The sequence below is a fragment of the Heterocephalus glaber genome, unplaced genomic scaffold (genome assembly GCF_053883595.1).
Source record: "Heterocephalus glaber isolate CG9 unplaced genomic scaffold, H.glaber_assembly_v1.0 deba00000676, whole genome shotgun sequence".
In the NCBI taxonomy this organism is placed as follows: domain Eukaryota; kingdom Metazoa; phylum Chordata; class Mammalia; order Rodentia; family Bathyergidae; genus Heterocephalus; species Heterocephalus glaber.
Window position 1 is genome coordinate 21,767,125 of NW_028258156.1, and position 27,735 is coordinate 21,794,859.

Below are 27,735 nucleotides of genomic sequence, written 5' to 3' on the forward strand. Positions count from 1 at the left end.
ATGCCATGAAGTTCTTTCCTTGTATTTTCTTTTAAGAGTTTTATAGCTTCAGCCTGTATGGTTAGATCTTTGATACATTTTGAATTAAGTTTTGTCTATTGGTGTAAGAACACAATTTCATTCTTTTGCATGTGAATACTTCATTTTCCCAGAACCATTTGTTGAAATGATTATCTCCACACACCCCTTGATTTTTCTTTGCAACCTTGCCAAAAAACATTTGACCATATATGCAAAGGTTTACATATTTCTGGGTTTTCTATTCTGTTCCACTGGTCTGAACATATGTCTTTCTGCCAGTACCACCAAAGTTTGGTTGTTGCAGCTATGAAATATCTCTTGAAGTCACAAAGTATGAGACCTCAAACTTTGTTCCTTTTCAAGTTTAGTTTGGTTATTCAGGGTCCTTTGAGACTCCATATGAATTTTAGGATTGCTTTTACCCATTCTGCAAAACACCCCATTGAGATTTTTATAGTAATTGCATTAAATCTGTAGATCACTTTGTATATCCAATTTAACAATATTAAGTCTTACAGTCTGGGAGCAGGAGATCTCATTCCACTTATTAGTGTTATCTTAATTTCTTTTGGCTACATTTTGTAGTGTTCAGAGCACAAGTCTTTTGCTTCCTTGGCTAACTTTCTTCCTAAACATCTTATTCTTTTTGATGCTATTGTAAGTGGAATTATTTTCTTGATTTTGATTTTGAATTTTTTTTTTAGATAGAATTACAACTGATACTTTTGTATGGATTTTGTGTCCTACAATTTTGCTACTTTTTGTGTTTGTATTTGGAATCTGTAAGATTTTTTCTATGTAAGATCATGTCATCTGTGAACAGAGGTAATTTTACTTCTTCCTTTTCTATTTGGATGCCTTTTTAATTTCTTGTTCTTGCCTGATTTTTGTGCCTAGAACTTCCAGTAATATATTGAATAGAAAAAAGAGAAAGGCTTTTTTTTTTTGTAAAATTTTTACTGAAAGATACATCCTTGGTTTTTTGAGTATGATGATGTGTATGTACTATAAATACAATATGACTTTTAAAATCTCATTTTTTTCTTCAAATTTAAATAGAAAGGGCTGTTTACTTTCATGGAGAGACAGATTTTCTTATAAGAACAGTTTGGTACCTTTCATTAATGGTATTCCATAGTTAACTGAGATGTGTACATCAAAACTATTTCCTGTAAGTGTTATTATACTTGCCCTCTGGCCCATTCTCATGTCATCTTCTTATTTCAGTATCCAAAGACTATGTCCTTAGAGGATTAGGTGACTTGAGCTTGTAAATTTTTATGTATGTATATATATGTTATATTTGAATTGCTAAAATGTTTTCCAGCATGATAGACTTTCAACTTCAATTTTATTTTAACCTACAAGTATTTTGTCAAAATTCTTAGTGTGTAACATTTTTCAACTTAAGTTTACTATAAAGCAGTCATTTTTACAGTACTTTGTGGTCTTTTCACTTGACACATTCTCCTTGGTAATTCTTTCTGTTTAAGATTTAATGATTGTGAGGAAAGTAACCAGATGACTAAAGCTTATTTTAAAATATAGTATTCCAGTAAAACAAATAAATGAAGTAGAGGCATAGACAAAAGAAGATTGGCAAAATGATATAATATTGAAACTCAATCGGTAAAACAGACTACCATTCTCTCTTCTTTTTCTGACATTTTCTAAAATAATTTTTTTTGAAGCCCACAAAATTCCTGTCCAAAATAGCAGTTCTTTGGACTGTGTTTGGAGAGTTCATTTAAATATCAGTGTGGGAGATGGTAAGATTTTTCTGGTAAAAATACCTTGATTTTAAGGTAACCTAGTTCGATGATGTGCAGATGAAAAATATATATTTTTATATATTATGTTTTATATATTTTATGTTTATATATTATGATATATATGTATCAGTGTTTTTTCATTTCTTTTTCTTTTAAAGATATCAAACTAGAGAAAACTTGAAAAGCTAGTAATAGAATATAACTAAGCCTTCTATTACTTCCAGTCTAAATTATCAATCAAAGACATTTTTCCATGTTTGCGTTGTGTCTCTATAGATAGATGTACTGATTTCCTTTTTCTTTTTCCAGTACCAGGGAACAAACTCAGGATCTTGTGCTTGCTAGGCAGGCGCAGCACTACTGAGCTACATCCGCAGCCCTGTGTACTGATTTTCTAACTGCCTGTTCTATCCATTATTGAGAAAAGGATATAGAGATGTTTGATTATATGTAGAGATTTTTCTTTTTTTATTAATTTTTACTGTATGTATATTGAACTCTGTTATATGCAAAACGCTTAGGATGTGTTAGGTGTGTTAGTTTACTGTGGTGGCTGTAGCAAATTATCACAATGCAGTGGCTTAAAATAATACACATTTGTTTTTTAATGGTTCTGGAGATTAAAACCGAAATCGGTTTTAAAGCACCGTAATCAAAATGTTAGAAGGGTTTGCTCCATCTGGAAGCTGTTGGGGAGAACCCATGTCCTGGCCTTTTCCCAGCTACTTGGAAGCTGTCCTCATTCCTCAGTTCTTGGCCCTGCACCATATCACCGTTTCCCTTCACACTTGCATTCTCACACTCCTTCCTTCTGTAATGAAGTGGCCTGATCCCTTCATAAGGATGCTTGTCATTTCACTGGGGTCAATCCAGATCATCCAGGATAATCTCCCTATGTCAAGAGCTTTCATCACATCTGTACTGTTTTTCAGCCATGTAGGTAACATTTCACAGGTTCTGAGGGTTGGTATGTGGATATCTTTGGCTGCCTTTATTCTGCCTATCACAAATAGCAACACTCTCCAAATTGATCCATAGATTCAATGCAGTCCTTATCAGAATCCAAATTGGTAGTCTTTGCAGAAGTTGTAAGGCAAAATTCATATTTAGATAAAGCAACCCAGAATACCTGAAATAAATTTGAAATATAATAGCCAAACAAATTGATAAAACAGAACTGGAGGGATTATACTTACAGATTTTAAAATTTATTATATAACTGTAATAATTAGGACAGTCTGTCAATGACACATATATATTAGAATGAAATTGAAGATAGAATTGAGAATTCAGAAATAAACCCTCATATTTATGGTCAATTAATTTTTAACAAGGGTATGAATCAGTAGTCTTTTCAATAGTTGATGCTGGGACAAGTGGTATCTACATTGAAAAGAAGGAATATGTATTGATCTTGCAAAAAAGGAACTCAGCTTGTGTCATAGAACTAAATGTAAGGTCTAAAACCATATTCTTAGAAGAAAACGTAAGAGTAAGTTTTTGTGATCTTGGTTTTTTTTTTTTGGTACCAGGGATCAAACTCAGGGCCTTGTGCTTGCAAGACAGGTGGCAGAACCACTGAGCTAAATCCCTGGCCCCTTATGACCTTAGTTTTAAAGGATAAATGACAAAAGAAAAAATAAATTATACTTCATAAAAATTAAAAACTTTGGTACATCAAATGTTTGCATGTCATCCTCAGTGTGAAAAGACAGTCCACAAAATAGGAAGAGATATTATTTGCCAATTATATATCTGACATAGGTATTTATATGCAAATTATGAGGAACTCTTATTCAAAAATGGCAAATAGTCCAGCTAAAAGTGAGTAAAAGACTTCAATAGACAACTTCCCCCCATGATACAAAAGTAGCCAATAAATATGTGAATAAATGATCAGTATTACTAATCACTAGAGAGATGCAAGTAAAAAATAATATACCACTTTACATCACCTAGAATAACTAAAATAAAAACATACAGTAACATTGCACTTACTCTGAGCTGTTGCATTCACATTATGTTACCCGAGCTCTTCCAAGATCACAGTTTAATTCCTTTGAAAGATTAAAATATGGTTATTCCTTAAAAATACTCCACAGTAATGGACAAAGTAGTTTAGGTCAAATTTTGAGTAATACTCTTATTAATATTCTATTACTGAGTACTTTTCATTATATAGTTGATTTGTCACACATGAATTCTTGAATTATTTTTAATAACAAAAATGTTAATGTAAAATTGATATGGTGACCTCTGTTTTGCTTAGTAAAGTATCTACTACATGTGCTTCAAGACAGTATTTTTTGTTCTACTTCCTTTTGCAAGCATATTCATTCACTGTGAAAATTCTATTCAGTAGCTCGTGAGCTCTTAAGCTAAGAGAATATGGTAACTCACTGGTATTGTGCCAGTGAATGTTGTGTAGAAGACTAAATGGCTCATGCTGCAGCTGTTCTGCATGTGGAACTTTTACTGACTTCATTTCTGAGTTACCTCATTTGGTCTATACCTTCAGGTCTAAATTGGGCATTGATTGAAGATGGAAAATCATGACTGTATCAGAGAAGATGTATTAGTTTCCTAGGGGGCCTGTAACGAATTACCACAAAGTGAGTGCCTTAAAACAACAGAAACTTATTCTCACACAGTTCTGAGGGTGAAAAGTCTGAAATGAAGGTGTTGGCTATGGCCATGCTCTGTTTGAAGGCTCTGGGGCAAGGAATCCTTCCTTGTCTCTTGAAACTTTTGGTGGTTGTGGCAGTCTTTGGTATTTTTGGCTTATAAATGAATAATTCCACCTTTGTCTCTCTTTTTTCATGAAGCCTTTTCCTTAGTAAGTCTCTGTGTCTTTATATGGCATTTTTCTCACTGTGCATATCTAAATTTCTCTGGTTTTATATCATTGGGTTAAAACTTATCCTAAGCCAGCATGACCTCATTTTACCTGAATTAAATGTGGAAATATCCTATTTCCGAATAAAATTACATTTATTGGTACTAGGGGTTAAACTTCAACACATTTTTTATCAGGACATAATTTTGTATTAAAATTTATTGTACTTTTTAGTTGTGAAATAATTGTGAATGTAGTGTTTTCATGAGGAGGTAACATGAATTGAATTTCACGGAAAGCAATATAAGACAAGAGAGGGGAAGAATCATCAATGGGCTGTTGTCGGTTTTGTTGGGTAGGAAACGCCAAATCTCAACTACTGCTCTCTAGTTACCTTGCCCTAACCTCCTTAACCAGATTCCAGAATGGTCTAGGTATATAAACCTTTCTTTTGGAGAGAGGCCACTTTGGTCAGAATAGTACATTTACAGTCAGAATAAACAAACATGTAATACTTAAGACCAGAGAAATTAATTTTTGTGGTCAGCCCTGTAGGAGAGACTCTTCACTGTCACAGTGCAAAGTTCAAAATCCATGTAACCAATAGTGCTTAAAAATCACTCAGATATTTCTGAGATTGTGACCAAGCCAGTTTGTGTAGGTACTTAAGCTTTCCCCAGAACTTCATTTTCTAACATTTCCTAATACATATATCAGTCAAGGTTCCTAGTTGAGGCCAGCAGAATCTACAACTGTACAGCTAGTTTAAGTAGAAAGGATTTATTAGAAGATTTACATATGTGAAGAGAAAAGCTTTAGAGGGCCAGAGAATAAAAAAATGATGTTAAACAGCCAGGAATACCCCAGGTAGTTGAAACATACAGTCACACTGTGGGACTATTGTAACAAAAACACAGCAGTGGATTGAATGTTTGTGTCCCTAATACCCTCAAATTTATGATAGGTTTTGGAGGTGACGTTTGGGAAGTAAACCCATGTATGGGATTAATGCCCATATAAAAGGGGTGCCAGTTACCTATCTTGCCCTCTTCCATGTGAGGATTCAGTTAATAAGCTTGCAGGAGGGCCTCACCAGAACCCTACTGTGATCTTGGACATCTGGCCTCCAAAACTGTGAGAAAGAAATTTTTGTTACTTATAAATCATCCAGTTTATGATAATGTGTTATAGCAGCCTGAACCAAGACAAAGACCATGTGTGTCACTTTCCAGATCCTGCTTTTATCACTTAATAATTGGGAATTTTGGCAAGTTAAATAACAGCCCTGTGATTCAGTTTCATCATTTGTTAAGCAGGACAGATAAAAGTACCTCACTAAAGGGTTGTTGTGAGTATTAAATGAGTAATATACTTATTCTTATAATGGTGTATTAGTTTGCTAGAGGTGCTGTAATGAAGCAACACCACATATAGAGTGGCTTAGAGAAAGTTTTTGTCTCTGGATTCTGGAGGATAGAAGTCGAAAAACCAAGCTGTCAATAGGTTTGTTTTCTTTAGGGTTTTGTTTGTTTGTTTGTTTTTGTTTTTGTTTGGTACCAGGGATTGAACTCGAGACCTTGCACTTGCAAGGCAAGCTGCAGAACCACTGAGCCAAATCTCCGGCCCAGGTTTGTTTTCTTGAGGGAGAATCTGTGCCATGACTTTCTCCCAGTTTCTGGTGGTTTACTGGCAATCTTTGGAGTTCCTTGGCTTGTGGAAACCCCTCACCCAAACTCAGAATCTTCTTCAAGTAGCACTCTTTATTTGTGATGTCTTTTATAAGGGCATCAATTATATTTCATTAGGAATATGAATTATATTTAAAATGACCCTCTTTCTAAATAAGGTCAGGTCTGAGGCACTAGGGCAGTGGTGGCAAACCAATGGCACATGTGCCACAGCCGTTTGTTAGCATTGAAAGCTCCAAAAGGTTCGCTATCACTGCACTAGGGTTAGAATTCCCAGCATATAAATTAGGGGGGAGGCACAATTCAACCCCATAATATATAGTAAACATATGAATGTTATTGTTATTATTTTTGATAACTAGTTGTATATGACCCCATGCCATTCTGCCAACCTTTTTATGTCAGTGTATTGCACCAGTAATGTATACATTTTCTGTTATTAACTTTAAGTTCTTAAATTCTGAAAACCTTAGTAATAGGGTTCTTCAGAGCATGGATTATCATATAGTGCTTACGTTTCTTGTGTTTTTTAAAATAAAATTCATTTAATAACAATGAATATGGCCAGAAGCTGTTATGGTGTCATATATATGAGAAGATTCTATAGTTGTAGATGTTTATATGATGAATACTATTCATAGGAGAATAAGGTATAGATAGATAGATATCTTACTTATTTTTTTGAGGGGGTACTGGGGATTAAACCCAGGACATTGCACATGCTGGTCACTCTACCACTGAGTTACAGCCATAGATATACCTTTTAAAGTTTTGAGACAGGGTCTTGCTAAATTACACAGAATGGCCTTGAACTTGGAATCCTCCTGCCTTCTCTAAGTTACTGGAACAACAGACATGCCACCACACCTAGCTTAATTCTTAGTTGCTGTTATGATTTAGATCTAGAATATCACCGAAAAGCCTTTTGTGTTCAGAAGTGAGGCTTTTCATAGGTGATTGCATCATGTACTCTTAGTGGGTTAATCCACAGATGAGTTCAGAGGTAAGTGTGCTGTTGGAGGTGGGTCTGGTGGGAAAAGGCAAGTTACTGAGGGCATGATCCAGGAGGGTCAGTCTCCCTCCCCAACTCCTCCTTCTGTCTCGTTAACTGACCACCATGATGTGAGCAGCTTTTTCTCCACCACACCCTTCCACCATGCCTTTCTACCTTAGAACCAGCTGGCTAAGGACTGAAAATGTGAGCTAAAGCAGACCTCTCCTCCCTTAAGTTGCCAGCATCGGTATTTTGTCCCAGCGAGGAGGAAAGTGACTAAGACAGTCACATACCAGAAGGACTGCTTCTGTCAAGCCTACATGCTGCAGAACACTAAATGCTTAGTGAACACTGGTTCTGCATATATATGATGAAGAAATTTAGGAAATGCTGAGTTAAAAACAGAATAAATCAGGTTTCTTTACTATGGAACTTCTCCTAACAATTACGATGCATTTTAAATATCCAAAAGGACCTGGGAGTCTGAGGCAGGAGGTTCAATTAAAGCTAGGAGTTTCAGATCACATAGGAGCTCCTGGGCAACATAGAAGACCCTGTCTCAAAAAAATTAAATTTAAAAAGAATTATATATTTTTAGCTTTTTTGTTAATAAATTTTTAGTTTTGGTACCAGGGATCGAACTCAGGACCTTATGCTTGCCAGGCAGGCCCTGTGCTGCTGAGCTACATCCCAGATCTAATAAATCTTTTAATGTATAAATTTATTGAACAAGTTTTTGAATAAGAGGACTGCCTTTCTTATAATTCTCTTTTCTATTTGTTGACAAAGCGCTAACATAAATGTAGGACTGGTGTCTGTTGTGTATGTTTGGACAGCACCCAGTAGGCATTTCAAAGGCTGTCAGAAAGAGAAAATCAAAGTCATACAGGTCCTTCTTGATGACTTTACTTTCATAATGATAGTGAAAGAGGGAAAGTGATTTTTTAATTTTTGAATTAAATTATTGAATAAGCCTGAGGCTGTTTTTGATGTGTTTCTGTTGCAGATTTTCTTCCTAAAAAAAAAAAAAATACTGAGGTATAATTGATCAATAGTAACCTCAGTTTTTTGGGTTGTTTTGGTACCAGGGATCAAACTCGGGTCCTTGTGCTTGCAAGACAGGCGGTGAAAGTAACCTCAGTTTTTAAAAATGTACAACTTGATAAATTTTGACATATTTTGGTGTCTGAGAAACAAACCTTTGTTACAATCAAGGTAAACATATTCATCACTCCCAAAAGTCTCCAAGTGAGATCTCTCTGCCACCTTTCTCTGAAAATTTTCCCATCCACAGGGAACCACTGACCTACACTTTAGCTTGCATTTTCTAGAATTTTTCTATCTGTATCATTTGTTTATTGCTTTCCTCTTTTCTCTTTTTCTGCATTTTTAGAGTATTTTATGTCTATGTTTTATCTCTTGTAGATTTGTTATGAACTTTTTTATTTGTTGTTTTAGAATATATTTGTAAACATCTTTAAATTACTGTCTTCTGTTTTCCTAGCATTCCAAGAGACCCCCCACCTTTGTCATGGGGTATTGTTATCTTTATATTTCACAAGATTCCATTTGCTAATATCTTGTCGATGATTTTTGCGTCTGTGCTCATTAGGGAGATTTTTTTAAAAATACTTACCTGGGCCGGGGATTTAGCTTAGTGGCACTGCTCCTGCCTCGCAAGCATAAGGTCCTGAGTTTGATCCCAGGTACCACAAAAAACCCCCCCAAAAAACAAAAAAAAAACTTACCTGAATTAACTACCAGTGTAATCAGATTCGCTAGTATTTGAAGATTTTTGTGTCTGTCTTTAAAGGAATAATGTTATGTGTCATCCCTCTCCCCTGCCCCTTTCCTAGTTTTAGAAAGTGTTGCTGCTGCTTTTGTTGTGTAGCTGGCTTTCTTTTTCAATAGTTAAAATATATAGGCCTGTAGATTTTTTTTTATTCAGAATGTTTTAAAGTACACACTTATTTTTTTAATAGTCATAGATTTGTTCAGATCATCTTGTATGAATTCTGGTAGTTTCTTCTATGTTGTTCAGGTATTCATTTTATTCTGTTATCATTTTGATGCCCATGAAACCTACAATGACACCTTTATTGCTAATATTGATAATTTATCTTCCTTTTGTTTTCTTTGTAGGTCTTACTCTAGGGATTTATCAACTTTATTGATGCTTTAAAAACCTTTTCAGCTTGATTTTCTCTATTTTCCTGTTTTGATTCATTGATTTTCTTTTATTTTCTTGCTTAGTTCTCTTCTGGTTGTTTGGGTTTACTTTACTTTTTCTAGTTTCTTGAATCACTTATGACCTTTTTTTTGTAATTGTACAGTTTTTTTGCATTCACATTATTATTATTAAATTGTAACAGTTGCTCTAGTTGCATCCCAAGGATTTTGCTGTTTTATTTTAATTTTGATTCAGTTCAATATTTTAAAATTTTCTACTAAGATCTTTTGTGATCCATTGATTATTTATAAATATGTTGTTTTATTTTCAAAGTTTGGAAAATTTCCTTGTTCAACCCCGTATAACGAAAGAAAAAACTTTGTGAGGTTTCTTTTAAACTTAAAAAGTTTATTTTATGGTAGGGCATGGTGGCACCTACCTGTAATCCCAGCACTGGGGAGGCAGAGGTAGGAGGATTGCAAGTTCAAAGGCAGCCCGGGCTATGAAGTGAGACCCTGACTTAAGAAAACAAAACAAAATTTAAATTAAATAAAATTTAAGACTTTCTTTTATGACTCAGGACATGAATGGCCTATCCTGGTTAGTGTTTCTCGTGTAGCTATGCAGAATTTGTGTTCTGCTTTTGTTGAGTGGAATGCTCTGTGTCAGATGCCTTTGGTTTATGATAGTGTTCATTTTTTCCCTCTATTTTTGCTGATTTTATCTAGTGCATTCAAGGAGAGATACTGACTAGGGTATCTCTTCTGGCAAGGTAGTGATTGGAAAAAAGGTACTAAATACAGCAGCCGAGTAAGGAAAAAAGGAGATTCTTCTTTTTTTTTTTTTTTTAATAAATCCGTGATTCTAAACTATACTGTCATGTGCACAGCATCATGGTTAGAAAGTCAGGGAAAAAGGAAGGGGTACCTATAGAAGCAGATGGACAATGCAGCCTCCTCCGTGTTGACCCTAGGCAGTTTGTGTGCTAGCTGAAGCACACAATTTCATACTTCTTAGGTAGTAAGACTTAGGAAAGGAAAACTGTCTTTTTTTTAATGGTTAGGATTTTTTCCTTCTCCCTGAAGTGAGAGAGAAAAAAGAGGTCAGGCTTTTGATGCTAAATTTTTCTGAAGCTTTGAAGAACAAGGAAGATCAAACATGCCCTGAGAAGCACTTTGGACTTGAAATGTAAAGACTCAGCCAGAGGAATTTACTTAGGCCTACGGCTATTCTGTGCATAGTTTATGTGGTAATATCAATTAAGGACTGACTAGAAAAGTATAAATTTTAACCTATGTTTATTTATTCTTTAGGGTTTTTTCTCTCTACCCTATCAGAAGAAAAGGGATTAGTAAGTAAGACTCCATTACAAAAATAATAGCTTACTTTTGTGTAGTTTTTATGGTTTAGAAAACATACTTCATACACATTATCCTGTTTATCCATACAACTGTGCTTGGTTGGTCTGCACTTTTTGGAGTCTTAGAAATGTTAAGTACAAATGAGTAGAATTAAAGCACAGATGTTATTCCTAGTTCAGCACTCTTTTATTCTGCCTCTGAAAGGATTATTTATTTCCTGTAAAATTTACACTTTTAGTTAAAAGATATATTGGCTGAGGCAGGAGAATCGCCGTGAGTTTGAGGCCAGCATGGGCTGCATAGTGAATTCAAGGCCAGTCCAGACTACATAGCACAACCCTATCTCAAAAGAAAAAAGGGGTATTTCAGGGGCTAGGAATGTAAGTTAGTGATAGAGCATGTTGCAAGGCCCTAGGATTGTTCTCCAGTACTACAATAAATAAATAAAGGTATTTTAAAGATGGTAAAGTTGTTTCAGTGAATATTTACTATTTCATTTTACATTAAGTTTCAAGATTATAAGAAAATTTAATGGTTTTCACACATTGACTTAGGAATTTTTTTGTAGTTGGTTTCATATCTTGAGTGCTTTTATTTGCATGAATTTTTCTCTTTGTCTAGTTATGTTTAGTTATCACATTAAAATCTTACCCACTTTAAATCCATGTTATTACATTCTGTGTTCTCTGTAAGTCTTTAGTTCTTTTGTGGTCCTATCAACAGGACTTTTAAAAAATTTCCTTTATAGTTACACTGTGCTTTTAATTACATATTACTAGAATTAAATTTCAATTATACATAAAATTCTTTCCTTAAAATATTTTCCCTGCAGGTATATTTTGTCAATCAGATTCAAGATACCTACTTAAATATTATTAAAACACACCAAATATAAAAATGAAGCATTTTTACCCTTAGAATAAGAAAATGAAAACTGAAATGTGTATGAGGTATATTGTTCATGTTGAAGTTTTGGGTGACTTTTAATTTTTCTCTAACTGTGTGTGATTTCTGAAGTTTTTAGAGAAATGATTTTTTTCTTTTTCGTGAGCCATGACATGTGTGTGTGTGTGTCTTTAAAACAATTTTTTAAAAAGGGAAGTATTTAGATTTTAAAGTAAAGCTCCTTGAATTCTGTGACATTATTTTGTTAAGTGGAGGCTCAAATCTCATTTGTGATTGGATAATTTAATTCTGTCAATGTTATATTATCCCCCTCCATGTTGTTTAGTGTTACTGTATGATTGTTGTTTATCTTCTAAAATTGTTATTTAGCTCAGTATTCTGTAGTAACTGTGTTCTTTATATAATTTCTGAAATGCTGACAAGAAGGAAGGTTGATGCTCGAGAACAAATTAAAATTTGATTGCTGTGATGAACCCTGATCTTTACAATACAGTGTATTTTAATTTCAAAGATAAAATTTTTTGTTGATGGATTCTAAATGAGCATATTTTCTTTCCAGATTCCTATTTATCAGTCTTCCAGATAATCCCCTGCAAGCCAGTTTTATATGTTGATATTTGCTTTTGTACAAGACAGGCTTTAGCCTGAGTTTCATAATCAAGCAGGGATATATGGAAGAATCAAATGTGAAGTTTTTTAGAGATAATTTTATCATGATTTTGAGAATTGTATCAAGACATAATATGTAACTATAAAAGTTTAAAAATGAACAGACTGGGAGAAAACTCATTTGATAGGCAAACAATATATAATATAAGGTGACTCAATTTTGTAGATATTTTCTAAAGAAAATATAATAAATAATATTAACATCATTACTTAAAATTTCACATTAGATGATCAATATGAACATATTTTTTTTTCTTAAATTCTTTTATTGGTACATTTTAGGTATACAACAAAATTACATTTCTCATTGGGAACTTGTACCTTTACATCATCTTGGTTCTTATTTTTTCCCCATTCCTAGCCCTCCCTTCACCCCCTCCACCCTTCCCTATTTACAAAGACTTTATTTCCATTTCTTAGCATTTTTCCCTTCCCTTCTTTCCTTTCCCCTGCTCCTCCCACTACCCCTACCCCTTTGGACCTTTTCTTCCTATTTTGCATTATCGATTATTCATTCTAATCATTGGAACATTTTAGGTATACAATATAATGACATTCATCATTGGAAATTTGCACCTTTACATAATCTCTCTTGGTATGAACATATTTCTTACACCAACATATAAGATACTCAAAATAGTGATAATATCAAGTGCTGTGGTTAGATGAGTCCCATAGATTATTAGGAAGAAAAGATGTATAAAGTGGTAAAAGTAGTTTGATAATTTGTATTACAAAACTTAAAAGTGTATCTTTGATCCAGAATTTGTTTTTGATACTTTCTCAAGGAAATAATTCTTTATATTTAAAATATGTATATAGAAAGATGATTAAAGTAGTTATTCATGATAACATTTCTTTTGTAACAGAAGGTTTTAAATTTTTGTTGCATTCATTTGATGAAATATTGGTCCATTATCAAAAACTATGGTAGGTAAATGCTTATAATGTTAAAGAAAATATTGGTATCTGTTAGTGACCTTTCGATTGTGGGGACAAAATGCCCAACATAAATAATTTAAAGAAAGAAGCTTTACTTTGGCTGATGGTTTCAGGGGTTCAATCCATGGCTGGCTGGCTGTGGGATTCCTTTCATGGCAGCCAGGAAGCAGAGATACAAGGAATTAGCATCATCACAATCTTGTAGGGCTGAGGAGCTCAGTGGAGAGGTGTGCTTATTAACGTGTAAAGGACACTGGTTCCAGCGCTCAGGGCCTCCCAAAATTAAAAATAAATACTGTAATTAAATTTAATTACAAATAAAAACAAGGACAGAATAATTCATGGGTGGATTAAAAAGATACGTTAGCAACATCTGAAGCTTACTTGTAGTATTTATGAGATGTGGACGTGCATGTTGCGCTTTGCACAGTCAGAGTGTACAAGGGAGCCACTTTTGTTAATAAGTGACTGTATCCAGCTCTCCAGTCTGTCTGTTTTTGCTTCCCCTGCTCTTTTTCACATAAACATCCGTGGAATACTATTTATACTATTTTGGTATTAGTTTAGAATTTGGAGATTTATCACTATCTCACATGTAAATCCCAGTGATCCATTTTACAGTGGTTCCTTTTGGGATGTGGAATTATATAATTTCTACTCCTTTAAAAATATTTTTTGGATTTCAGAAAATTCTTTGACAAGCATTGCATTTTATCCGGTGTCCAGTTAATGATATTTGCATTAAACTCTTCTTTTTGAGACAGTATATTCCACTTTTTTGGCAATGTCTCATCTGAAAATCTCATCCGAACACTACATTTTACCTCTGAAAGTTCTATTTGACTTTATTTAACATGTTCATTTTTGAACATAATATAATCATAATTTTTGTAATGTCCTTGTCTAATAGTATAATCTTGTCATCGGTTCACATTTGTTTAGCCTTTAATGGAAAAACATAGATATGCAAAAACACATTTTTTATTTTTTAATTTTGGGGTTTTAAAAAAATTCATTAAGTTTATTGGTACATTTTAGTTATACAGTATGATGACATTCATCATTGGGGATTTGTACCATTACATGAGTATCTTGGTTCTTATTTTTTTCCCCATTCCCTTACCCTCCCTTCAACCCCTCCATGCCTCCCTATTTACAAAGACTTTGTTTCCTTTTTTTCCTTTTCTCATATTTATTCCTTTCCCTTCTTTCCTTTCCCCTACCAAAACCACATTTTTAACTTGTGTTTGTTACAGATAGTGCCCATCAACCTTGAGAGTTAATTAGAAATGCATCATATCATGTGTTTCTGGTAACTTTGCTAGGTTGCTAATGTTTGTGCTCCAGATAATGTTCAGTCCTGTATTTCTACAAACTTAATATGAATCACCTTTTGAAGTAGTATTTATCAATTTACAACGTTCATATTTACATGCACATATATACATACAAATACATCTGTATATCCATATCCATATACCCATATGTGTGTTATGATTGCACCTAGCACTGTGGTACCTTTCTTCCCCAATATATGTACTTTTTTCCTTTTTTTAAGATTATTTATTCCCATAAATAATGAGTGACTGTACTTGTAATCTTATTGGTTGACCATGGTTTTGTCCCACCTCATGCCCACCATGTGATTTTTCCATTGGATCTTACAATTTTGTCCCAATTTGTACCTGCCACACCTCATGGCTTTACCCTTATAAAACACCTTTGAAAAGTGGAGTGCAAAAGCAACCCACTTAACTTTCCCCCTTCTGTGTCTCTCAGACAGAAGCTATCTTTCTCTCAATAAATTTTTCCTACTTTTAACCTCCATTGTTCCTAGAATTCATTCTTAAAAGAAAAAAAAGAATTCATTCTTTGATTTTAGAGAACACACACTGGTGTTTCGGATATCTAGCAGGTTGGGAGTTGTAATATTTCCCTTGTTTGGATTATTTTTGCTTATTTAGATTACTTGGTGCCCTGTATCATTTTTGGAGTACTTTCTGCCCTATATCAGTTGGAGACCAAAACCATGATAGTAGGGGAAGACAAAATTCACGTTTTAGTATCTTAAATTTAGAAGAATTACATGTATTTTACAAAGAAATGTTTGTTATGTCCATTGTTATCCAGTACCTTCACATCTTTGGTCTTTTGGTTTAATTTCTTTTTGTAGCCTATTATATTTTTCTCAGTTTAAATAAAGATGAATACCATCATTTTTTTCTCCACAAAAACCATGGGTCTCATTGTTTTACTTCTAAGATTATGATACATAATTAAATCCCTATAGATCAATTAAGTTTCCTCATAAATATTTTCAGTACATGAAGAGATTCAATAGGTACTAGTGTTAAGTGATTAGGAATTCTGACTGTGAAGTCTGCTTAGAGTTTATTAGTCAATGTAGTTATTTCTAGCATATTTCAAACTTTGAGATTTTTTTATATTTCAGTATTTTACATTTTTCAAAATTAAACTCCATAGAATACTAATTATTTAGTAGTCATTATCCTAACTGGCTAAATTTAATTTCAAGATAGACTTTTTATGCCTTTGCCCTTTCAGTGAGAAAATTGGGAGGACATAGCAGGAGTGCTATTTGTCCTTTGAATATAAAACATTTTTCTCAAAATTCTCTGAAAAATAAAATTTTCAATGTAAAAAGTCAGATTTTTTTATTTTCTGCGAATCACTATTCACACTAAATTTACATAATTAATTGGTATATAACATAGTTTACCATTCTTTTTAGCAACTTATTTTTATTCCGATGATAGTGTAAGGAGTATGTAAGACATGAAATATAAACTCTTGGCATTTTACACATTAAAAATATTGACCTTTGAGGAGACTGTACCCCTTGATTGTGATCATTTAGTGAGTTCTAGGCAAAATCTAAACCTAAATGATTACCCTTATATTTTTTCCTTTTGTTCTCTGATGTTGAACTGACTACATAGCACTCAATAGTAGATAAATGAGTGCTGCTGAGTAGATAGTTTGAATTGTATTGCATGGTTTCATTTAGTCTGACCTTAGTAGTTGGTTGTAACACAACTTAAACTCTGGATATTTCAGTAAGAGTAAAGATGAAAAATTAGTGCTAATTTTAGAAAATATAGTGAACAATTGATTTGTTATACTTTTTTATTTGATATACTTTTAACTGGCAAAATGAAGCCATTTTCTATCTAAATATATTTTTTAGAAATAATTTCTCTTATTGAAATAGAAAATATGAACTGTAGAGGTGTATCTAAACTGCTTAATTAAGCCTTGATTTTTATTCCTTGTGTTTCAGTTACTTTAAATATGCCAAAGAATAAGCATAAAAATTTAAAATTATGAATATGTAGATGAATCAATATTTTAGCACCATTTAATAATTTTTGCTGTGCACATTTGTTTATATAATCATGTCAGTAAGTTAATTCCTCTGTATATTTTTTCATTAAGTAATCTCATAAATATTCTTCAGTTTAACTATTAGATCTGATTGATCATGTAAACTTGCCAAATGCTGTTGTTTTTCATAATTTGCTAATCATTTCTCCACATGTCAGACATTTACTTCAAGTGTTTTACTATTAGAGAGTTACTTTTAAACCTGTGATAGAACTTGAGACATTTCTGAAAATATTGAGGATATTTATTTTATTTAATCAATTTATATCAGTTTGATACTATCTTATGTAATCTGTTGACGCTGCTTTGAATTTAAAAATGATCATAATTTCTATCTTTGCCTAGCCAATTTCATCTTATTTGGTACGATTAGTTACAAATTAGAGTATAGTAAGTAGAAAATGTTCGGGAAACTTAAAAAATACTGATATTGAAGTGGAACTATGTTCAACAGCAAATTTAGGATATTTTTGAAGAAATTATACATGACATTTTGATACCTTGGTATTTATTTGATACTGAAATATTTAAATGTGTGTATGTGCTTTTTTAATAGATTATCTTACTCAAGGAATAGATCTTTCTGGAATAGAAGTAATAGAAAATGATCTACTTTTTATTGCAAGAGCTCGACTTGAAGTGGAAAATCAAGCTAAACGCCTGCTAGAGCAGGGTGTAGAAACTCAGGTAATAAAAAAAAAAAAACTTTTTTTTTTTTTCAATATAGGGAATTGAACCCAGGACCTTGGGCTTGCGAGGCAGGCATGGCACCCCTGAGCTAAATCCCCAGCTAAAAAATCATTTTAAAAATATAAACATATGTTGTAATACAGATGACATTTGGCTTTGAATTCAGAAGGGTGATAGAACTTTATTTTTATCACAGTGGAACTATGCCTACAAATTAAATTTGACAGTAGAACATACATACGCACAGGGAAAATTTATTGAATCTATTTTCATGTGCTTAATTCTAAAACAGACCTAAGATTTCTAATACATAATGTATCCAATATGAAATATATTTTTATAAGATGTGCATACTTAGGTAGATTGATAGTAATCGGTTCTCGGCCTTTTGGCTGAGATCAAGGGAGAGTACCTGTGTATTATACCTGCTTTGTCCAAGACATCCTTCCAGCAATCCAGTGAGATTGGTATTATTGTTATTTCTGTTTTAAAGGTGATGAGACAGAGAGCTTAAGTAATTTGTTAAAGATCACACAGCTAGTAAATGAAATGCTTTGGATCCAAACTTTAATCACTGTCTAGCCCAGAACCTTGTACCTTAGTCACTGTGCCATAACTGAAAAAAATGTTTTGAATTGAGATTTCTCCTAAGGTACCATTTTCCTGTGCTTTATATTCTGAAATAAAAGAAACTGAAAGGTATTAATGAATGAAAACGAGCAGATAGAATTAGGTCAGTTCTGTGTCTGTATTACAGGAAGATATTTTCTTCATTTATATCAAATCTAAGCATAGTTATCAATATTAAGGTCTCATATTTTCTTAACTAGAAGTGTCATTTTGTTCATTTGTATTAGACAGAAATAAAGTTATTAATATTCAGTACGTTAAGATGCATCTAAATTAGAAAGGTACTTATTTTCTAATTCCTAAATAGTTGTAATTTAAAAGATATAGCAGAGTATCAGTTATATTTGTATCAGTTATATTTTCAAATAAACCTTTAACATTGAATATTGTATACATAATAAAAAGTGAACAAATCATAAATGTTCATACAAAACAAAATATGATAGTAAGGATATATCTGGGAAATCAAAACCAAGTCATGAAGTAGGATATTGCCAACTTTCTTAGCATCTCACCTGTTCATGATGATTATTCTTTCTTCTCTAAAGGTAGGCATTATAGGCATTATCCTATCTTCTTTAACACTAGAGATCAATTTTATCTACTGTCAGTTATATTTTAACTGTAGATCTTTCTGTAGGTTATCCAGTTTAAAGAGATACAAGTTTTTAGATCCTTAAAAGATAAAAACACAATTCTATATTCGTATTTTCTGCCCTCAATTAAATAAAGGGCAATTGCCTTCCATGGAGTGGCCACTGGTTTTGACTTTGTAATCTTCTAACCTGTATAAAATTTTAGCTTCTTTGAGGTTTTACAGTGGAAATTGACTTTCTATAAACTATGTTCCCCTTTTATTTGTGTGATGGCTTTCATCTCTTGACACCTTTGACTCTCCTATATATTTATTCATGACTTATGCAGTACTATTTTCTCTCCATCTCAGGTCCATCATCCTGTGTAACCCAGGTGGATGAGTAATCTCATACATTGGACTTAACAGATGTTTGACACCCACTGGCCCGAACTTGAGTCTAGTATACCCCCCTTCTCTTCCACTTTACAATCTTTTTCCTGTTACCAGCCTTAGATACTGTCATCATTAGTATTTTGTCTACATCTCTAGTGTTTTATTCTTTGACTCTAGAACCCTATTTTTCCTCTCCTGTTCCTTTTATAACAGTTTATTTTGTTTATCCAGAATACAGTCTTTTAATTTATTGAGAACATCAGTGATCTTCACTTGATTGTTTCCTGCTTTGTCAACCATACACCTGCCCCCTTCTTTGGTTCTACTGTTTTTCTGTATTAAGTTGATCTAAGATCCGTATTTTCAAATGTTCTCCTAACTAGTGATTCTTAAACTTAAGTATGTATCAAAACTGCTAGGATGATTTTCTTTTTAAAATCCAGAGAGCTAAGCACCATGCCCACGAGTTTCTGATACACTAGGTCTGGAACCAAGAACCGTTGCTTTTGATGATACCCTCAAATTCTTTTAGCTTGTTTTTCTGCTAAGCCTGCACAGCAAAATGCCATCTGTGGCTCCTTGAACATTTATCTCTATTTTTGCTTCCTTGCCTAAGCTGTTCAGTGCTGTTCAGAAAGAAAACAAAAAACAGACAACTGTAATATTGATATAATTAAAATTTATGGTTCTTAAATGCAGCTGGGATCTCATTAGTTTTTAGTATGTCCAAGTCCCTCTATCATTTTACAGATAACTATTTCAAATCGTCTTTATTCACTGTAACCTCCAATCTAGTTCCTTCTGCCTTACTGTCATAAGATGATCACATCTCACATTTGATAAAGAAAATCAAAGCCATGTAACATGAGTCTTTTCTATTCTCTGTCACCTTTAACTCCATTAAATCATTTACCTTCTCGTTACAGGCTGATTCCATACTGCCCTTGTCGTACTGCCGCCGTACATTGCTCCTTTACTTATCTCAATCTTCAACCTTTCCTTTTCTACTTGCAGCAAAGATAGTAAAGTTTCTCCCATGCAAAAAGAACAAGAGATCTTTAATATAAATCGTTTATGTAGCTATAATTTATTACATAGCTGTTTTCCAGTCCCTTTGCTTCACAACTAAACTTTGGAAGATTAGACTGCTCTGTCTCCTTTTCTTGACTTCTCATGTGGTCCCGAGTTTATTCTGGCTTCTAACATGCTTTCATCAATAAATCTACTTTCAATGATGTCATTATTGACCTCCGAATTTCCCAAAATGTTTTTCTCTTCTCTCAGATTTTTTGATGGTTTCCCTTGATAGTTTTTTCTTCTCTCAAATTTTGACTTTGTTGACTATTTCAACTTCTTAACCCCCCCCTTCTCTTAGTTTCTCTAATCCCGAATCTTTCCTGCTTTTTTTGTTTTTCTCCTTTTTGATTTCAGTCTTATTTTTAATAACTTCTGTTCTCCTCTTTAGTGTTTGTGCTTTCTATATCTGTTTGGCCTCTTTCTATTCTAAATGCTTTTCATTAATTGTCTCCTACATTCCCATTTTCTGATAACATTCAGATTTCAATCTGAATCCCAGACCTCTTTTCTAAACTGTATTATCTGTGTACTGCATACCTTAGGATGCTTGTATGGGTTAATGTTTGCTTATAGAGAACAGAATCTTTAGCTAATATTAGGAAACAAAGACTTATTGTAGGATATCATTGCAAGAGCTGAAGAAAAAGGCCATAATCTTAGATTACCTTATTTTTGGTTAGCTATTACAGAGCAGTACAGTTCACATGGGAAACTTAGAGTAAGGAACTACTTGTATGTGCAGAATTGGGCTAATTGGGCAGGTGTTGCTTCTTCCGCATCATGAAACTACCTGCTGTTTTGTTTATTCTTCAGTGTAGTTGATAGCTTTAGAGCCTTAGGGTACCCGATATTATCCAGATCAATAAGTAGATGCCCTCTGTTCTACATTTTGACACTTAGGGTAAGAAGTGGACATTAGAGACTACTAGAGTTAATATAGAAAAATCTACTCACTTCTGTGACCAGACTTGTCAAGGAAAACAACAAGAATAGGAGAAGTTCAGCCTCTGCCCCTCCCCCTTTGGTACCAGGGATTGAACTCAGAACCTTGCGCTTGTGAGGCAGGCATGGCGCCACTGAGCTAAATCCCTGGCCCAGCCTCTGCCTTTTAAATGTCACATAGGTGATTATGATTAACAGAATCTGAGTGAAATCTGGAGCCCTTTCCACAGGGAGTCGCAAAAAGACTCCTTTGCAGCCTCCACAGCAAAACCATACTAAAAGGAAGCTGGAATGTATGTTAAACAACTCATTTATAATATCATCTACATTATTCCAAGTGGACATTACAGTAATCCTCTAACTCAGAATTTTGAAAATCAGAGCTATCACATTTATCTTCTCCTCTGTTCATTAGCTTTTACAGAACAGCACTACTCATGTGGGAAACTTGGGACATAGCTAATCTAAGGACTAGCACACTTTCTACAAAGAACTAGAAGCAAATAGTTTAGACTTGGTGGACCATTCCTTTTCAGTCATAACTACTGAATTCTGCTGTGTTAGAGAGAAAGCAGCTAAATGAATGAGCTTGGCAGTATTCCATTAAAACCTTTTTTATGAAAACAGTGGACCAGACTTATCCATTGGGTAATCCAGTTGTTCCCATTTTCTAATTTCATCTTCTTAGTTTTTCACCTAGATTACTGTAGTAGTCTTTGTTAGTGTCCCTAATTTTCATTTACTATTCATACTGCTTTCACAATCTTAATGAAAGAGTTTATCTAGTTGTGGCCTTTCACCACTGAGAATCCCTCAACAACTTTGCTCATTATTAATCTAATCTATGTGCTTCTTGATGTCTTGCCACATCCACAGATGACACTTGGATGTTCCTTTTGTTCCCTAACATACCAGCCTTGTCCAGCCCCTGTGTGTTTGCATTCGTGGCTATTCCTTGAATACACTTAATCATCTGATCCACTTGGTTACTTGGTTTGTATTTGTTCTTCAGTACCCAGCTGTTTCCTTAATTTCTCCAGAAAACCTTCCCTGATTCTTCTGGGTGTGTTTAGAACTTCTATTTAGAGTTATACCAGCACCTTTAAAAAAGAAGAAAGGAATTAATGTTATTTATTATCATATAGATATTTTATTTATTATAGTTTATTATAATATATATAAAACTTCTATGTATGGAGGTTCATTATGAACTAGATTTTTTTTCCTGCTTTTTCATCCCCTGAAGTGATCAATAAAATACAAAGTTATTACGTTAAATAATTATATACTAGATTACAATCTTAATATTTCTTTTGAAGGACAATTGTCTATTTCTTACCTTTTCAAAGAAATATTTGAGGAATTCCAAATCAACTTTAAATAAAGATGAATATTCTATAGGAAATTAATGCTAGCACAGTTTGTGTAGTTGCAAGAAGATGGCAATTAACATTTCAGAAGGTATGTTATAAGCACTTTGAATTCATAGTCATGGGTATATTACCATTTCATCAGTGATTTTAAAACTTTACTGTATATATACTATTTAAAAATTTTACCTATGAAGTGTTTATACACACACACACACACACACACACACACACACTTAACCCTCAACCCTCCATATGAGTGGGTTTCACATTTATAGATTCAACCAACTGCTGATCACACATATTAAAAAAACTTCCAGCAAGTTCCAAAAAGCAAAACTTGAATTCTCAATGTGCTGACCACTCCACTGTATCTATGAGAATGAAGTGATGTGTAGGAACAGCCTCCTATAGTCTTTCACCATTTCACCTCTCTACCATGCCCTGTTTGAGCATTGTTTGCCTTGTGTTTTGTTCATGTACTATATACTTAGGCTTATGATAGCTCTGTCTGTAGTTGAACATATACAGACATTTTTTGTTATTATTTCCTTAATAGTACAGTGTAGCAGTTATTTAGCATTTACATTTTTTTTTTTTTTTTTTTGGTACTGGGGATTGAACTTGGGTCCTTGCACTTGCACAGCAGGCACTGAAACCACTGAGCTAAATCCCCAGCCCTAGCATTTACATTTTAAGTAAACTAAAAATGATTACTTGGGAGGATATGTGTAAACATGTGAACACTATGCCATTTTATATAAGGACTTGAGCAGTACAGACATTGGTGTCCTTGAGGTGTTCTGAAACCAATCCCCTGTGGTTACTGAAGATTGACTATGTGTCTGTGTATATCTTTAATTTATACAGTTCTTAATATTTTAATGTATTTTAGAGTGACAGGAATCAAACCAAGTAATTATATAAAGAAAGAATTACCAACGTTTGTAAAATTAAAATACTATTTTCCAAAATGGTAGGTGATTATAACATATTAAAAAGGCATGATTGGACCTGGGATTTAGCTCAGTGACATTGTGCCTGCCTTGCAAGCGCAAGGTCCTGAGTTCGATCCCCGGTACCAAAAAAAAAAAAAAAAAAAAAAAGGATGATTATTTTAAAGATTCTGTTCTTCTGTATTTAAAGAAAATATTTTCTAAGGCACTGAAGTGTATTTTAAATATTTTACTGTTTGAGTCCATTTTAACATTTGTCAAATTCCATTTTACTTCACTTTTTAAATTCATGCAAAAATAAAAGGGAACTCCCAAACTTTTAGGAAATGAATATTTCTTAAATATTAACAGTTTTATTTCATGTTGACTAGGATGAAAAGGTGATTAAAGTAGATGATTCTTGTTTTTTAGATATAGAAGAAAAAACTTATGTCTGTATGGGTAGATGTGCAGCAGTCTGCATAATTCTTAGAAATATAAGAGTCAAAGAGCTATAATTATGTTGTATGTCTCAGCATGGTTCAAAGGGAGTGTAGCCACCCCCCACCCCAAACCTACAGCCTTGTGCTTGCTAGGGAAGTGCTATCCCACTGAGCTATATGTTCAATGTTTGGGATTTTTTTTGCTTGTTTTATAGATTTTATTTTGAAACATGATCTATCATGATAGTTGACCGGCTGGCCTCAATCTATGATTGACTATTGTGTCTTTGCAAGGGTATTGACCATATTATATAATTCATTGAATTAATTATTACTGCCCAATTCACTTGTCTTATGTAGATGAATGACCTGAGTTTAATCTGGTTTCTGCCCAGTCCCTTTGGGCTGCTGTAACAAAATGATATAAACTGGGTGCTTTATAAACAGCAGAGACGTATTTCTCACAATTCTGGAAATTGTGGTGGTTAAGCTGAATTGTATCAGACTGATTGAGATAGGTCAGGTCTTGCTATTTCCTGAATTGTCATCAAGGCATCTTTCTTCTTGTTCTGATGCAGAGCACATGGCGTCTTTTAATGATAATCTTTTCAGCAGCCACAATCTCTTTGGCTGCAACTTCACAGGTGCCTCTTTTCTGGCCAAGCTATGACTGACTATTTTACATCTTGTACCTCATTTTCATCATAGACCTGCCTAATACCAGCCAGGAGTACCCATGCCACCTCCTGAACATGTGGCTGCCTTAATATTTCTCCCTCCATATTAATTATTACAACACCTTTTTTTTAAAATTTAGCCTCATACAAAATCTTATGACACTGACAAGATGTAGACAAATTTTTTTTTTTTTTTTCCAGAATGAAACATTCATTACTCTAGTTTAAAATAAAGTCCTGGCAGGGCTGGAAATTTAACTCAGTGGTGCCACTGCCTGGCTCAAAAGTGCAAGGTCCTGAGTTCAATCCCTGGTACCAAAAAAATAAAAATAAGAGTCCTGGTTCCCAAATTAAACCTCATGAGCTTGGCCTTTCTTCTCTGCATTCTTGTATTCCTCTCAGTATTCTTGTCTTCTGAGCTCTGACCCGTATCACCCATCAAGCACTCCTTACAACATTCTAGGGCTTCTCTAGCCGGTTATCTTCAAACTTCCCCCAGATCACTTCCAAAGGCTTCTAAACCACATGATCAAGTACAATCAGACCAGTGCCCCTATTTTGATACCAGTTTTCTTTATTTGTTCATTGGAACAAAATATCCAAACATGCAATTTAAAGGAGAAAATGGATTTATTTTGATTTATGGTTTCAGCAGATTCAGTCCATGGCTGGCTGGCTCCAAGACAGAAATGGAGTGGTAAGAAAGGACTGGCAGAGAAAAGCTGTTCACCTCATGGCAGGCAGGAAGCAGACAGAGAGAGGAGGAGCCAGGGATAAGAACACACCCTTCTAGGTTACACTTCCAGTGACTTGCCTCCTCTGACCAAGCTCCACACCCCCAATAGCACATTCACCCATAGTTAATCAGTGGATTAATCCACTGATGAGTATAGCAACACCATGATCCAGTCACATCTGAACAAGTGAGACTTCTTTGGGTGGTTATTTTAGAGCTAAACCATAACACCCTAAAGCTGTGAGCCAAATTAAACCTCTCCTCAAAGTTGTAGGTGTTGGGTATTGTGTCCTACTGTTGTAAAACTGACTAATATGAAAGTCCAAGTTCAAGCCTGTAGCAGATTGAGTATTTGGTGAGGACCAACTTTATGGATCACAAATGGCCTTCTTATGTTCTCGCAAGATGGAAAGAGCAAATAAGCACTGTTCATGAGGGCTCCACCCTTATGAGCCCTTCACCTCCCCAATACCCCACTTCCTAATACCATCACTTTGTGGATTAGGATTTCAACATATGAGTCTGAAAAGGGATGCAAACATTTAGTGCATAACAGCTTCCTGCATAATTTTCTTAAAGGATGTACTGATCAGCAAATATTAATGTTCTCATTCAGTTATCTAGGTTTACTGTACTTGTCTGTCGCGGTCCGGCCGCAACCTGTCGAACAAGACCTGAGTGGGGACGTGAGGATTGAGAAAGAAGAAACAGAGAGACGGGAGGGCCTACAAAGACCGAGCCTTAAAGAAAGACACAGAGATAGTTGGGAGGGCTCCCAAGACCGAGCAAGCAAGTTTATTTTCACCTCTCTTTTATACACTCAGTGAGTTAGGTCATTAACCATGACCTTTATCCAAAACACCTGCTTCGTTGTTTACCAGTTCTTTGGGAATTCCCCACCCTCATGGGCTTCCTTGTTTCTCGGGCTTACAGAACGTTCATCACGTTCCAGGGCAATCTAATTCGGCAAGTACGTGGTTCCTCATAACATAGTCTCCTTGCTCTATATTATGGAGGGTAAGATTAAACATGGATCCTCTATGGCTAACACCGCTCTCCACACTTGTCATCTATAAATTGGTATGTTTATAAAAGTATTTCTGAATTTGGTTATGTGTATCTGCTTTTCTCAGACCTGGTTTTATGGGTTATTTTCATGAAGTCTGTTTTTTTGGCTTTGCAGAGCTGAGAGAATTAAACCCTTAATAATGATGCCACTGGGATAATAATTCTTGGAAGCAGGTGTCTTGATGGAAAGTGCCTGTATTTTGGAGCTAATGCCTTATCTTCTTGGAGAGCAGCAAGACAGCGATGTTAACCAGCTATACCAGCAGCCAGTTTAGGATTAAGAACGTAACTAACCTTTATCAAATGCCTGTTCTTTGCCAGGCTTTGTGTTAGTCACTTTAGGTTTGTTATCTCAATTACAATAGCAAATGAAGAATATGTATATAACTACCCATTTTCATTATTGTTAAGGACATAAAGACATGGAGAGGTTAGGAAATTAAAGATTACACAGCTGGCAAGTGGCCATCCCAATCTAATGCTCTTGCCCCTGCCCCCAGTAAGACCAGTTTATTCTGATTTTTTTAGGTAATTATATTGAAACTTTTTTGATAATCTGCAACAGTTCATATTAAAAAAGGAATTTTTATAGTATCAAAATTTCTTTAGGAAGTCTTCATATGACTAATCTTAACTGGTCTCTCAGTATTTCTCAGAATTTTTGTTTTCTCATCAAATTTTTTCCCCATGCTCTGAAATTATTACCTTGAACTTTACCTTACCCATTTCTAATTTTCTGTCAACCTCCCTGTCAAGTCCCTCTTCCCACAGTTTTGCTCTGAGCAGATGCCCTTTATTTTTTCCTTCACAGAGAGGGCACTCACACCACTTTTTCTTTTGTTAGAATCTTATCCTGTTCGTATTTCTACCTCTTGTTTATGTTGTCATCCTCTCCCCTTCACTACTGGCTCCTTCGTATTTCAGTGCACATGTTTCATGCCCATCTCCTCTGTACTCTGCCTTTCAGTCTCATGCTTTTCTTTGGTTTTTCACATCTCATCTTCCTTCCTTCTTAAGGGCCCTTGTACTTACTCTTTTAATGCCTGGATTACTCTTTCTACTTCTTCTTAGAAAAGAGGCTGCCACTAAATAATCAACTTCATAATTAATATTTATTATAAATATAGACTAAAAGATAAAATTATAGTACTTTAATTTTTAAGGACTATACATACATTTGTGAAATGTTACAGTCTTAAGTAGTTTACAGGCTCATAGCCTGAAAACATGTTCCATAAACAGAGAACTTTTGAAAATTATGCATCATATTTAATAATCAACTTTTGACATAAATCTATCAAGAGTTGATCCTCTTTTGTTGAGTATATATTATGAATTATGACCATAATTTTCAGTATCGCTTAATTATAAAATTTAAAAACAGCACAAGAGATTTGGTTGTTGGCTGATAAGTCGATGAGATTTTTTAAAGA

At 34.2% G+C, this 27,735-nt stretch overlaps 1 protein-coding gene across 6 annotated transcripts in view; it reads left to right on the forward strand.

Annotated features, from left to right (window-relative positions):
• Cog5 (component of oligomeric golgi complex 5) overlaps positions 1-27,735 on the forward strand; it is a 316,280-nt gene that overhangs the window by 119,733 nt on the left and 168,812 nt on the right. For all 6 annotated transcript variants that reach the window (XM_087206494.1, XM_087206496.1, XM_087206495.1 and 3 more), the window contains one exon: positions 17,321-17,451. In XM_087206494.1, the coding sequence (XP_087062620.1) occupies positions 17,321-17,451 (131 nt within the window). The remainder of the gene's footprint in view (positions 1-17,320; positions 17,452-27,735) is intronic.